This window comes from Triplophysa rosa, linkage group LG13 (genome assembly GCF_024868665.1).
Source record: "Triplophysa rosa linkage group LG13, Trosa_1v2, whole genome shotgun sequence".
Lineage (NCBI taxonomy): Eukaryota > Metazoa > Chordata > Actinopteri > Cypriniformes > Nemacheilidae > Triplophysa > Triplophysa rosa.
The window spans coordinates 13,405,315-13,419,535 of NC_079902.1; the positions used below are offsets into that span (position 1 = coordinate 13,405,315).

At 38.3% G+C, this 14,221-nt stretch overlaps 1 protein-coding gene across 6 annotated transcripts in view; it reads right to left on the bottom strand.

The window, feature by feature from the left end:
- Nucleotides 1-14,221, bottom strand: part of ablim3 (actin binding LIM protein family, member 3) — a 52,501-nt gene that overhangs the window by 35,023 nt on the left and 3,257 nt on the right. For all 6 annotated transcript variants that reach the window (XM_057350222.1, XM_057350224.1, XM_057350223.1 and 3 more), the window contains one exon: nucleotides 6,891-7,028. In XM_057350222.1, the coding sequence (XP_057206205.1) occupies nucleotides 6,891-7,028 (138 nt within the window). The remainder of the gene's footprint in view (nucleotides 1-6,890; nucleotides 7,029-14,221) is intronic.

Below are 14,221 nucleotides of genomic sequence, written 5' to 3' on the forward strand. Positions count from 1 at the left end.
ATAGTAGGAGTATGGGTCATGAATGTACAGTATGTCCGAAACCTCAGTATGCACAAAACAGTAGGCGAGAAATACACGGAGGTCTACTGCTTCCGCCGAGATTTGTGAATGTGTATCGGATGGACACTTCTCTATCCCATGATGCCACAGGAGCTGAGCAACGGTCAAATTTCAAAAGTTAATCAAATAAAAATAGCTGAAAACTTCAAAGTGGTCCGTTTTTTAAATGTAAGTACAGATTAATGAATTTCTCGTGATTAAATTATGTTTGTACCGATGCCTAGGTACAGGTTGATGTTAATACGACATAGGTCAAAGAGCATACGGGTCACATGACAATAAAACATGGCGGATGCAGTACGTCTGAAACCTATTTATAGATATCTGTATCTATCTGTTTTAACGGTAGATAGGTAGGTACTTAATTTAAATCAGTACGTACTGTCATAGTATGCGATTTCTGAAGCAGCATATCACTTTAAAACAAAATAGAAAATTCATCCATTTATCATCTTGCCCAGAAAATCACAAGATAACGAGTATCGTGATCTACTCTCCAGTTCATCTGAATGGCTTGAGCGGAGGCTTTGGCTCCACACACACACAACAGTGGTCCCCTCTTCTTTCTCTCTACACCTGTCTGTGCCCCTCTCTACCTACCGTGACGCTACTCTTTCTCTTCATGGTGTTAATGGAAAACTCATCAACTGTAATTAATGTGCTGTTTTGACTGAGTGAAAGATGGAATAAGTGTGCAGTGAGAGAAGAGGAAGTGATTAGTCCCCTCAGGGCCCTGAACAGCCCTCCACTGAGCAACCAGATGGTCTTTTGTGGAGTCTGTCGGATCGTCGGAGAGTAATAGCAAGAAATCAGGAGAATGACAACAATGACAAGTTGCATGTGTTGGTAACAATGAAATAAATCAGAGGTTTAAGATTCATTAAGAGTTCAGCTGAAGGTGCACTAATGATACTTTTTTTGCTATCTGCTGCATAATGTAACATGTTTAAAAATGGGAAGAAATATATAAAGACAATATTGATTTGAAATGATGTTTTAACAATGCATCAACCAGATTACCATAACCACTGCTACAGTATTACATTCTCAAACACACTTCAAGAGGGCCACTGGTGCACCTGTAATGCAAACATGTTAATAGAGCAAAAATGATGCTTTGTTAAAAAATTCTTTAGCATTTGACAAACTCTGTTATACAGTTTTTCTTCCTCTTTAACCTCTTAATACTGATTTCAACAGAAAGATATAGACGGTTTCAGCAGCAACAACATAAACAAACGTTATGTGGCCCAAACGTAACTTCCGGTAGACGTCTGCAAAGAATCAATAACTGTTGAGTAGTTTTAATTTAATTTAGTAACTGTACAACTAATATCCAATACAATATTAATATAAAAGAATATTCCTCAAAATAAATTGTTATATAGCCAGACTGATGACCAAACACAGACCGAAAGTTAACCTTGGGCCAGGCGCGTATGTCAGATATAACCGTCTACAATGTTTTAGCCTGTTTTGTCTATCTCTCTCCAAGATGTGTCTTAGTACATAGTAGTTTGTCTGAAAAATATCTAACAATGCTTACGGTACATGATTTAATTCCTCCAATCCAAGATTTTGACCTCTCTGAAATAAATTCTTTAAACCTATGCTTTTTCAGTCTACAAGCTGGGTTTTGCTCGAACAAAAGCCAATTCTACAATTATAAGACTCAACTTAATGAATAAATGCAAATCATGTGTTTAACATCATTGCAGGTGACAGATATTTTCTATCTGGGGTTCCATTGGGTTAATGCAGTAGATTAAACCATGATCTCATCCAGATCTTCGGGCAGACACATTCTGTCTGTGGGAGAATGTCTCCCCAGCAACTATAGCATGGGCTTAATGATTGGACGGGCATACGTTGCCATAGCTACGAGAAGCTCCCATCCTGTTCAGTCTTCCTCCTCCACCGGCTGACAGCTCAGGAAAAGAAGGGACTCCACTCTGAACATACAGTACATCTACTGACCCCTGCTATTATCTTTATCACGGTTGCTTTATTGTAGAGACCTAAAGCCGTTAAGGGTTCAGAGCACTCCTCTATATTTACCGAAAAACGCTTTTCTACCATATAAGCCGTTTTTGGATCAACAGTCAGAGAACGTGGCTTAATTGTTATTGATTCAACCAGAACAAATGTAAAGACTGCAATAAAACAAAAACAAAACAAAACAATTTAATTTAGATCAGGTGTTTTTGTTTTCATTTTAATACTGACTTGTCCATATACAGTAGAAAGAGAATCTGAATATGGCTGGAGAAAAAAAAAACATTTCACACACCCAATTAAGGCCTATCTGTTTAAAAATAGCAGCATTGTGACACATATCCTAATGAGCTGCCACTTCTGTTTATAAGATGCGGTGCTGAGCTGCATTATTTGATTTGTAAAGTAAACTACTGGTTCATGACTTCATGACAGCTCTGAGTGGAATTTGCTGACTGTTACAAATCCTTAGCAGCCACAATTTTGTGGTAAAATACAAGCACCCAGACATTTTAATTATAGCTAATTTGCAGCTGGAAACTGAATCCATAAATAATTTATTGTAGAGATACTGTATAGTCTCTGTATATAAAGACCATTTTACAGGACGTGAACAACATTGGTTCAGAAGCACTTCCTGTTTCAGTTTTGTTCATATACATAGTTTAAGTTAAAGGGACCGTTCACACATTTCTTTGTTCTGATGAACACAGAGTAAGATACTTGAAAGAATGCTCGTAACCAACAGTTCTTGGCCACCATTCACTACTACTCCTACAATGGTCGTATAGGTGCTTCAGAACTGTTTGTTTTCCTAAGTTCTTCAAAATATTTTCTTTTGTGTTCAACAGAACACAAAATTTGAGAATAATTATTTCTACTATAGTAGTCAATGGTGCCCCAGAAATGTCAGTTGCTAACATTCTTCCAAATATCTTTCTTTGTGTTTAACCAAACAAAGAAATGTATACAGGTTTGGAATAACTTGAGGGGAAGTAATTCAGTAATTCATTTTGGGTGAACTATCCAGTCTTAAAGTTCATAGATGGTGGACAGATGTCAACAGATGGACAATTGTAGGTGAAGGTTTTATTGCTCTATGACAAACAACTCAGACATAATGACAAACATTCAGACAACTCAAATACCCCACACTTTTGGTTAAAATGCAGCTTTGGGACTATAGCAATTGATCACATGCTGTACTTTTTCCTTCAATAGATGATAGGATAATTCATACACATGTCTTTGAAATGTCTTTTTGCCTTGTGATTAGCTATTTTATAAATACTAAACATTATAGCCTACACAGTATTTAAACCATAATATTATATTTAAACCTTAAATTTATTAACCAAGTCATTCGGAATATAAACATCTACCAATAATAACTAAAAAGCTTTATGAAGTTTATGAATTTAAGCAATGCAATATAAGTAATTTGAATATATTTTACATATTTCTCTATGGCAGTGACCCCAATAGTATTTTTGACACTTAAAACTGTGCTTATGAGTATTATTGGACTACACAATAAAACATTAAAGCAAGTGTCAACCTCAAACAATGATAATGATAGAGCTTTCTTATTCAAATGACAAAGCATGTGTGGCTTAAGTTTTTCAAGACATTTTGGGGTCACCGTATATCTCTTATAATCAGCAGCACCGCAGTTTCATCTCCTACAGAGCAATCTTCAAACAGACTTTTTTAAAGGAAAAAACGCAAAACCAAATGGAGATTTAATGAATTTTCTGTGCCTGCACATCTAACAAGATGCCCATAATGGCAGTGCAGAAGCAAATAAAATTTGCCCTTGTGACTGTTGTGAATATACAGTATGTGCATACACAAAACCACATTTATGTGTGTTTGCATTCAGACTGTAGACAACGAGATGATAAAAATAGAACAATTATGTCTATGTGTAATTGTGTACACAAGACGGATGCACCAGTGATGAGAGTCATACAATGCCATACTGCCTCATCTTTACACAAACTCACAACTGGTGTGTCCATGGCTGGTTCTCTCATTATACCTGTACTGTATGTACAACATCAGCCTCTTCTTATGGCCAGAGCATGTTAAACACTCCCTGAAGAAACTGCTTTAGTTTCAGCGTATCTACGTGACCTTGGCCGACATGCTTTATCCTATGTGCTGGAGTGCTTGCTGTTTCAATTAAAGGTGGGGTGGTTGATTTGGAAAGGTGCTAACTTTAGCCTGCTAGCGCTGAAATTATAATCCCACCCATTCGCCGACCAAAGTATTTCATAAATCCACATAACGAATTACAAACTAAATCTATTAAATTCTTCTCGAAGCATGTACATACCTGTCCAAAAGAAAGAGAGCAACCATGGTATCGTCTTTCAGACCCTTTGCCTGCCGGAGCTGTCTCCATCGTGTAAAAGCTGAACCGATGTTAATTCGAGTTTTTCCTCTTTCATGATCCAGACGTTTTTTCGTCACTGCTTTTTCAAAAACTGACTTTAGTTTTGTAGATTTACTTGTTGTCAGTTCCGCAGGGAAGTTTGATTGTTGCTGATTGTCCGTCATTCTCCCTACATTGACACAGCGGACGTGAGTGCGCTGATGACGTATGATGTCTGTGTGAACAGGGTGCGCAGTGGTATGCAAAATACGTTGACTGAAAATGTACACATGACCAGTCACAGCGCTCGGCCAGAACGTTTTGATTGGGCGAATGTTTTTTGGTCCTATGCCTTTCACAGAAGATATATAATAAGTATTATTTGACCACTATACTTCTTGATTGCAATCAGGATGTAAAGAGATTTCCAACAAACATGACAAAAAATGTTTCTGGACAGGATCACCCACCCTACCTTTAACTATACAGTATAATGGCAAAGGCATCTCCTTCGGGTTTCAAGGGCATGTTGTCAAGTGTCAACCGATGTAGTCAAATATTCCATTACAAGGTTATTGCCTTTTGCATTTAAAGTGCGATTCGGATCAAGGCAGTGGTAACAAACGTAAAAACAACAAAACCAACAAAAACATAATGGGCTGAGTTTTTTGTTAGGGGATCAATTGCTTTATATAAATCTGATACATACAGTAAATAAAGTGTGTTTACTATCACACTGACCTTTGATAATACATACTGAGGGAGCTGGGGATTCCTGTGAAAAACCCAACCCGGTCTCATGAATTGCGTATAAATAACACGCTGTTGCATTATCGTGTAATACGTACGCCAAAGTTAGATTTTGCGTGCATATGATACGCCAATGTTTGCGTGCACCTCGCTGGATAGCAGCCATTTTGAAACGTACATGAAGAGGAAACACTGAAATAATTAAAAAATTACTGTTAGGTTTAGGGTTTGGGTTAGGGTAGAGGTTATAATATGCACGCACGCTAACATTAGGTTTAGGGTTTGGGGACAGGTTAATAAGACAAATTGCCGGTTAATATGCACGCGCTGAATTGGCGTATCATATGCACGCAGAAATAGGCGTATCATATGCACGCAAAATCTAACTTTGGCGTACGTATTTCACGATAATGCAACGCGCGTGTTATTTATACGCAATTCATGAGACTGGGCTCGAAAAACCCCACAAATACAGCCCCTTCATCCAATTAACTGGGCCTCAAAGCCCCACGGCCTCTCCTCTCATCCGAACGCTCTGTTCTCTCATCCAAACAAAGCGCAGCATGCACGGGAGCCGAGCTGTCAGTCACCAGAGTTTCAAAGAGAGGGACTATAAACAAAGCGTCACAATGCAACAGCGTTGTTTTCATGCTGAAGATACGAGCTGTGGGTGCAGATTGATTGTTGCTGGACATCCTACACACATAGCGCACGGGAAACACGCTTGGACACAATAATATACATTGTGAGATAAGGGGTGATGTTGAGTTAGAGGCGAAATACATTATTGCTCAAGGCAATTTTCAGGGGAGATAAGGGCAGCGGAGGGTTAGCGGGTGCGTTCGAGTGGGAGGAAGTAAAGGGGAGAAGAATCGTTATTGTTCCGAGTAACTTCATGTGCTCCGAAGCAACTTGTGATGTCATCATGGAGGTGGGAGGATCTCAACTTCCTTTCGATCTCAACCTTTCTGTCTATGAGCAGAGTCCCTTTATCGCCCCTCCCCGCCAACTATGCCCTAGGGTTCGCTTTGAAAAACTCAGATTGGCTGATAGTGTGGCTGAGAATAACCACCAAGCAGGGGCCGGGTGCCCCTCCATAGTTACCACAGCAACCCTTTAAAAGCAACGCAAGAGCCATGTGAAAACACCAGTTGTAAGCAAGGAAGTAAAAGCAGAAATAAAATCTTTTTGAACTTTTAAAGACAATGAGGTCACCCCCAGAAAGACTTCAAAGGGATAACAATGGCAAAGAATTCAAATATTAAACCAACCCTAATCTGCAGGTGATGTAATCATATTCACATTCATTAGACATTTTTATTTCTCAATGCCACAAATGTCAATGATAATCGAGGGCACTGTCGTGACACAACGCTAAGATGTCAGGGCAGAGGATCTCATTACGCAACAGGTCCTGACCTCAGACATCCAGGAACTCCCAGGAGTACATCAAAGATCATTAAAGCACAAATGCACTGCTTTAGCGCACTGATGCCAAACTGCTTTTAGGTCAGAGAGCACTGCTTTGTTTCTTAATGAAGTGCTATTACCACATGCATATCTGAAACAATTCCAAGCTTATCCCAAAATGATGTCTCACAGTCTAGGAGCTCACATCTGCATGTTATGTTTTCAGTGGAAATTCATGCTGGTCTAAACTGGTTCAACAATTAAACCAATACTCAGCACTTGAGGAATGAGCTCTTACCTTGGCAGGTGAAGCATTTGATGTGGAAGTGGATATTCTGCACTCGTACCACCTCCCCTTTGCACACTTCCCGGCAGCGATAGCAGCGGATTGGTCCAGAGCTCCGTTCACTGCTGCACGAGCTTTGCTGGTAAGGAACTGTGAAGGCAAAAACGCGCCATTAGCAGGTGATATATACTGTACTGTTATGTGACCCTGTCTGAAAACCCGAAAGTCATTTTCTGTGATTTACTGTTTTCTACATAAAATTATTATACACAATGTAAAGAAAATCTAACCTTGACATCTTTAATATTGACTGAGTAATGACATGTCAACAATTGAAATCATCCAATTGTTAGGCCTGATTATTTTTACAATCTATTAAAATTAATTTCAGAGACTCCTTGAGACTGTAGTGTAAACAGTGAGTTTATACATTTTTTGTGTAAATGTGTGATATGATTAAGAAGTGCTCATAAACGAGTATTTAAATAGTCGCCTCACTTGAAACAAGTGGATTCTTGGACCCCAAAACAGTATTCCTTAATTCACGACTTAACAAGCGGATAGTGAAATTAATGGTTGAAATAAAAGTTTAATTACATTTTTGTATCAAATAAAAGTTTAAAATAAAAGTTTAATTACATTTAGAGACTTTAGCCTGGATTTTACAAACTGGGTCACATGCATTAACCTTGCAGAGGATAGTAACAGTTCTGTGCATTGTGAAACTGTAAAAAGATCCAATGACAGGTGAGAGAAATGTCTAACATAAATGATCGTATTTAATGAAGGGCTACAAGCTATACTGTAGCTATATGACCATATGTGCTGGCTATGTAGACAGCAAGGCAGCTCACTAGGTTGTCCAGCATCTTACGTTCACCCTTTGTATCGATGGCTAGAAGTTCAGTGCCGATTGCCCTCCTATTAAAGATGCATAACAAGCATTCAAACAGTCTGTGGATGAATCAATTACTGTGCAATCATTGTAGCAAGTGTTGTGCTCGCTTTCGTCTAAACGGATTTAACTGGGGGATAATATCTAAAACAGCAAGGGCACCATGCTCCTAACCTGATCTCCTTTGTTTTAGCTACAATGCTGGCAACACGTTAGAATTGCCAGATTATCAGCATTGTTTTCTCACATCTACAGTACCTGGGAAAGAAAGTGAGACGGGAGCCAGATAATACCAGGAAAAACAATAAAAAGCATAATGGATTTTAATGAGTTTTAATGTGGGTGTTGGAAAAGACAAACGTAATCAGTGAACAGAATGTGTTGAGTCAGGAAGTGATACTTTAGTGTGCAGGAATTAGAAGGAAATTTCCAGGAAACCTGTTGACTTAATAGAAGAATAAATCAGGACTGTCAAAATGTCTCCATCTGAACAATCCAGATATCCATACTTTAAACTCATTGCATATTGTTGCTGTAAACAGAAGTTAAGCAAGAGCCCCCCTCAGACCATTCAATGTGACAAACAGTGTTTTGTACGTCGAAATCATTTCACATATTGTCAGCCGACTAGAATAGAGCATTTCATTGACTTTTTTTCATCCACAGCTGAAAAACAATGGGTCTCATTCACTAATAATTCACTAAACACGTATTTATAGGCACATTTGAACTTCTCACGAAAACTTTCCGCCAAATTCACAACACGTGAATTTCGTACATAAATTTGTTCTTTACCTCGTCCTAATGTTAGTGAATTTGGAGTATTCTAAAAGAGCGTCCGCGTGCGCGAGTTTAGTCATTTGCATAAAACACACCCAGTCTATCTCTATATTAGGGCTTTCCACCTCACCTTTCCTTTACCATCTGTTGTCACTTAAAGGAAAAGTTCAGCTCAAAATCAAAATTGAGTTATTTTTTACTCACTCACATGACGTTCAACATGTTTAAAGATCTCCCGACGTCTTCGGACAACAAATAAATATATTTTAGGTGACATCCGAGAGATTTCCAGGCATCCTCATAGACATCGTGGTTATAGTTGTTGTCAAGGTCCAGAAAGCTAAAGACATCGTTAAATTGGTCCATCCGCTCATCAAAGTCATTATTTTGGTTTGTTTTTCACACATAAAGTATACTTGTCGCTTCAAAACAAATTCAGTGGAGCCATTATGAGCGGATGGACCAATTTGTCTTTAGTACTTTTCTGGACCTTGACAACAACTATAACCATGATGTCTATGAGGAGGCCTGGAAATCTCTCAGATGTCACCCAAAATATCTTTATTTGTGTTCCGAAGACACCGGGAGGTCATGTTGAACGTCATGTGGGTGAGTAAAAAATAACTCTTGAATGTGACGCTGTCTACCGACGCGCTCTCGCAAATAATTCCAAGTGCACTGTCCTCAAAATCAGTTCATACAAAACACCTTTTATACAGACACGCAGTTTACAGAGTTCTCGTTAGCCGGCTGTAAAAGCGCTGTTATTCAGAGAAACCTCGCAGCTCGAGCTATAGTCTAACACATCTTTTTTTACTCTCACTGTATATGATGAAATCATTTTAAAATTAAATACACATCTATCTATATATATATAAATATACTGTATATATTATTTAAAGTATATAACTATTTTCCTAAGATGAAGCATTTTGTCATCTTGTCTTAGAGAGAGAGAGAGACTGATGATTTTTGCGTACATGTGCTATCAGCTGTTCCTATCTTTGTTCTTATATTTAGAATAAATTTTAGTACGAAAGTTTTGCTGAATCATGATTTGTTCGTGAAAACGTTCGTAAGCAGGTTTCACGCACAAATTTGTTCGTACGCATGCTTAGTGAATGAGACCCAATGATCCATTAATGCTGTTATGCCTCCTCTAGTAGCTCACTTATTCCTTTGATAGAGCTACACGATGCCTGGCCGACTGCCAGCACTGTTTTCTGAATCCTGTGTGTGGCCCTCTCAGCTCTGAGAGACATTCTCAGAGTACACAGGCTTTTGTCAGTACAGACTCGAGTGTTACATAGTCATGATGCAGTTAACAGCAACAAAATAGAAAATTTGTACAAAGCCGTGCGTTTCGGGTATATCACAACCAGGAGAATTTATGGAAACATATTTAAAGCTGTTTTATATAAAGCTTGACTTTTCTTTGTGCCTGAAAGATTGTCAGGGCTCTATAAGCTTCCGCATACGAATGATGCACAAATAAACAGAAGTGACAGCTGAAAAGAGAATAAACTACATGTTATTAAAAGACAATACGTCTTTCAGGATTCATTCACCTGTCATTTTCGGGCATCTATGTTAGAAGCTCAGTAAAGAGTGCAGTCTCTGGCGAGGTGTAAACAGAGACTGTGTAATCCCAGCTAGAACACAGAACATATGTACAGAGATCAAGGGAGAAAACACACACACACACGCACACGCACACGCACACGCACACGCACACGCACACGCACACGCACACGCACACGCACACACACACACACACACACACACACACACACACACACACGTCTGGTTTACTATCTCCGTGGGGACAGTCCATAGGCGTAATGTTTTTTATACTGTACAAACTGTATATTCTATCCCCTATCCCTAACCCTACCCCTAAACCTAAAGATCATAGAATACTTTTTGCATTTTTAGATTTTTAAAAAATATTGTTCTGTACAATTTATTAGCTTTTTTGCCCATGGGGACCTCAATTTTGGTCCCCACGGTGACACGAGTCCCCATGTGTTGGTGTGTATTCAGGTTTAGGTCCCCACCGGGATATACAAACATGAACACACACACACACACACACATGTTGGGTTTCCATGTTTTATGGGGACATTCCATAGACGCAATGGTTTTTATACTGTACAAACTGTATATCATATTCCCTACCCCTAACCCACCCCCTAACCCTAACAATCACACACAACTGTCTGCTCTTTTAGATTTTCACAAAAGTTAATTCTGCATGATTTATAAGCTTGTTTCCTCATGGGGACAAAAAAATGTCTGTTTATAGGTGCTGTTTAAAACTTTAATCCTAAAAGGGTTTGCGTGCGTGTGTGTGTGTGTGTGTGTGTATGTGTGGGAAGGGTAAACCCTACGGTATGGGGACAAAATGTCCCCACAAAGATGGCAATATCCAAAATCCCTGACCTTGTGGGGACATTTTGTCCCCATACCGTAGGGTTTACCCTTCCCACACATACACACACACACACACACACACGCACGCAAACCCTTTTAGGATTAAAGTTTTAAACAGCACCTAAATCAGACGGATACATCTTATGCTTTGTTAGAAAGCATTACCTTAATGAACAGTAACATCTAGATTCAAATTAATCCAAGTTTTAAAAAGGAAACTTTCTATTACGAACTGACATTTTGACTGTTGTCTGGTTTTTTTTGGCAATGGTTTAGGTACACAGTATGCTGACACTCTATCAGATTAAGAAAAAAGAAATATGTGACCCTGGACCACAAAACCAGTCATAAGGGTCAATATTATGAAATTATACATCACATGAAAGCTGAATAAATAAATTTGTTAGGCTAGGACAATATTTGGCCGAGATACTATTTGAAAATCTGGCAATTGAGGGTGCAAAAAATTCCAAACATTGAGAAAATCGCCTTTAAAGTTGTGCATCAGAGGAGCTGTAGCGGGCAGTTGATGAGAAGAAACAGGTTTGTTTTAACGCTCTCTATGGGCTTACAGCTATAATGATGTTGTGGAGAGTAGATGAACCTGAAAGTGGAAATTCTAAGCCTTACATAGACACCAAACTTGCGTGGGTAATTCCCAAAGAGCGGGCAGCAGCGAGCGAAGTTTGTAGACGTCTTTCCAGCCATTTTTGTTAGCGATTGTGCTGCATCCACTCGCAAAAATAAAGTTTTGTTATATTTACAGTAGGAATTTTACAAAATATTTTCATGGAACATGATTTTTACTTAACATCCTAATGATTTTTGGCATGAAAGAAAAATCGATAATTTTGACCCATACAATGTATTGTTGGCTATTGCTACAATAGAATGCCGGTAGAATGATTTTGCAAATTTTAGTCAAAGAGTGGCTACTTCGAAGATGCAACAATCTAAAATAGTTTTGATTTTTTTTAGAAGCTTTTAGTCACAACATAATTCCTCCTGTTACAAGACCTACTCCACAGTTTTGATGTGTTTACTATTATTCCAAAAGGTGGAAAAATCTAAATAAAGTAAGTGTTCCCAAACTTTTGAGTGATACTGTATATACTTATACATATTTAAAATATATATATAATAAAATAGAATGTTGCATGTACAAAGACAAAAGATTTCTAGTTATTTAGCAAATGTCCTGTAACATCCGGCCCAAGGTGTAAGGTGATAACCAGAGGAGCTAAGGGGCCTCAGCTATTTCTGCCCTCAGCGGTGGAGCCTCTTGGGGATTACAGTCACAGAGGATTGTGGGAGATAAGAGGTGACAGGGCCGTTCTCAATTCCTCTACAGATGAGCAGAAGCGAGGTGTAAATATGTTGTGGCCAGACAGAGTCCACTTATCCTTCACAATAATGAGCACTGGGTGAAGATGTTTAAATCCAGTGCTACAATTAATTCTAAGTAACACCCCCACACCTTTAACTTCAACACCACAGTACTCAGAAAAACTAGGAAACAGTTTTTCAGTTATCTAAAAAAAGTCTAAATATTTGGGGTGAGCTGTAGTTACTTCTTGAGAATGCAGCATATCCAATTATCAGAAGTCAGAGATATATGGCTTTATGTAGAGGTAGAACTCAAATTTGTGTCAGAAATATGTTGTGATAGAGGTTAGAAAAAGTTAAGAGATTCTTGGTGATTGTAGCAGCTCACTTCATTGATATATCATCTAAAATATAGTGCTGCAGAATCCAACATATTTGGAATATTGTACTGAACATAAAATTATTGATCAATATTTCTGTGGTCAAGGTTAGCAGACTAATAAAAAACATTCCGAAGTCAGTGATCTATTTAGTTTAAACTATCTGAAAACGTCTGTAGACCTGAGCCTCTGGAGAACCTATCCAAAAATGATATATGTCTATTGTTACATTAGAGGCAACAGGAACTGAACTGACCCTGTCAGGATGATGATCACTCAAACAAGCCAAACCCAAGGTCACTTAGAATGAGGTTTGAGGGCCTCAAGGACTTGCGCTGGCCTCTGGTGTGCTCTCAGGGTTAATGATTTGGGATTTCGGCTAAACTTAAAGACATGTGTTTGATGGCTTGATCATCTGATGAGCTCCTTAGACATGCTTTGTGTTATTCAGCTTCAGTATGTTTAGCCATATACATGTCCAGAAGTTGGTCATTTTTAACATTTCTAAGTTACAAGTTGTTGTCAAGTCAAGTTTATTTATATAGCGCTTTTTATAATTTTACATGGTTTCAAAGTAGCTTTACATGAAAAAAGAAAACCCAGAAGAGGAGAATAAGTGTCAAGTCAAGACAACAATCTTGACTTGACAACATCTTCTCTGTTGTCTCAAGTGCTTTTCATATCCATGACTTTAGCATGCTATGTTAGTGGGCGAGGCTTATACTGTATCTTTTCTTGTACTACTGAATGTTTAAGCTTGGTGAGCAATGCTAACACCTAGTGAATTAAGGAATCATGCAGTAACAGTAGTGTTGAAAACACCAAGTGCTTCATTCTCAATAATTGCAGCTGTAATGTGATAAATAACAGAGCATCACAAAATTTACTCTAACAAAATGGCATGCTTGGCGAGTTATGAACCAAAAATGCTGAGTTAAGACTAGACAGCAGATGTTTTATGGTGAAACTATTCCTATTAAAATATTAATTAAAATGATTTCTCTGTGTGCACATATCTGTTTTTTATTTTAGTATTTTTTCCTTTGATTTATTTTACAGTATGTTACATTATAGCAATCGATTTAGCTAACTCAGTCCCTATAATTACTTAACTTAATCTTGTACATTTTTTGCAGATGTGGATGACAGCCAAAAGACATCCTGCATCTACATGACCCTATAGACATACAGTAGCTCCATAAAATACGTTGTATTGCATGCACATTACCTGGGAAAAGCATTGAATCTTTAGAATGAATCTGCAAGAAATTCACTGCTGACAAGTTTTAGTGTGCCGGTTTATCTTTTGTTCCCCGTGCTACTAAATCCTAATGTGTGGACTACAGGGAAGACAAATGGATGCTGACACTGGACAGGACTGCAATCCAGATGGGATGAGAGTGTTTCTATGGTGCCACAGTGAGTCAATGTCTATGTCACAATCGCTCATTTCAAAATTAACTCGCAGGTAGAGGTTATGCATTATGCAGATACATGCTACATGGTGACATCGATGCAAATTCCAAATG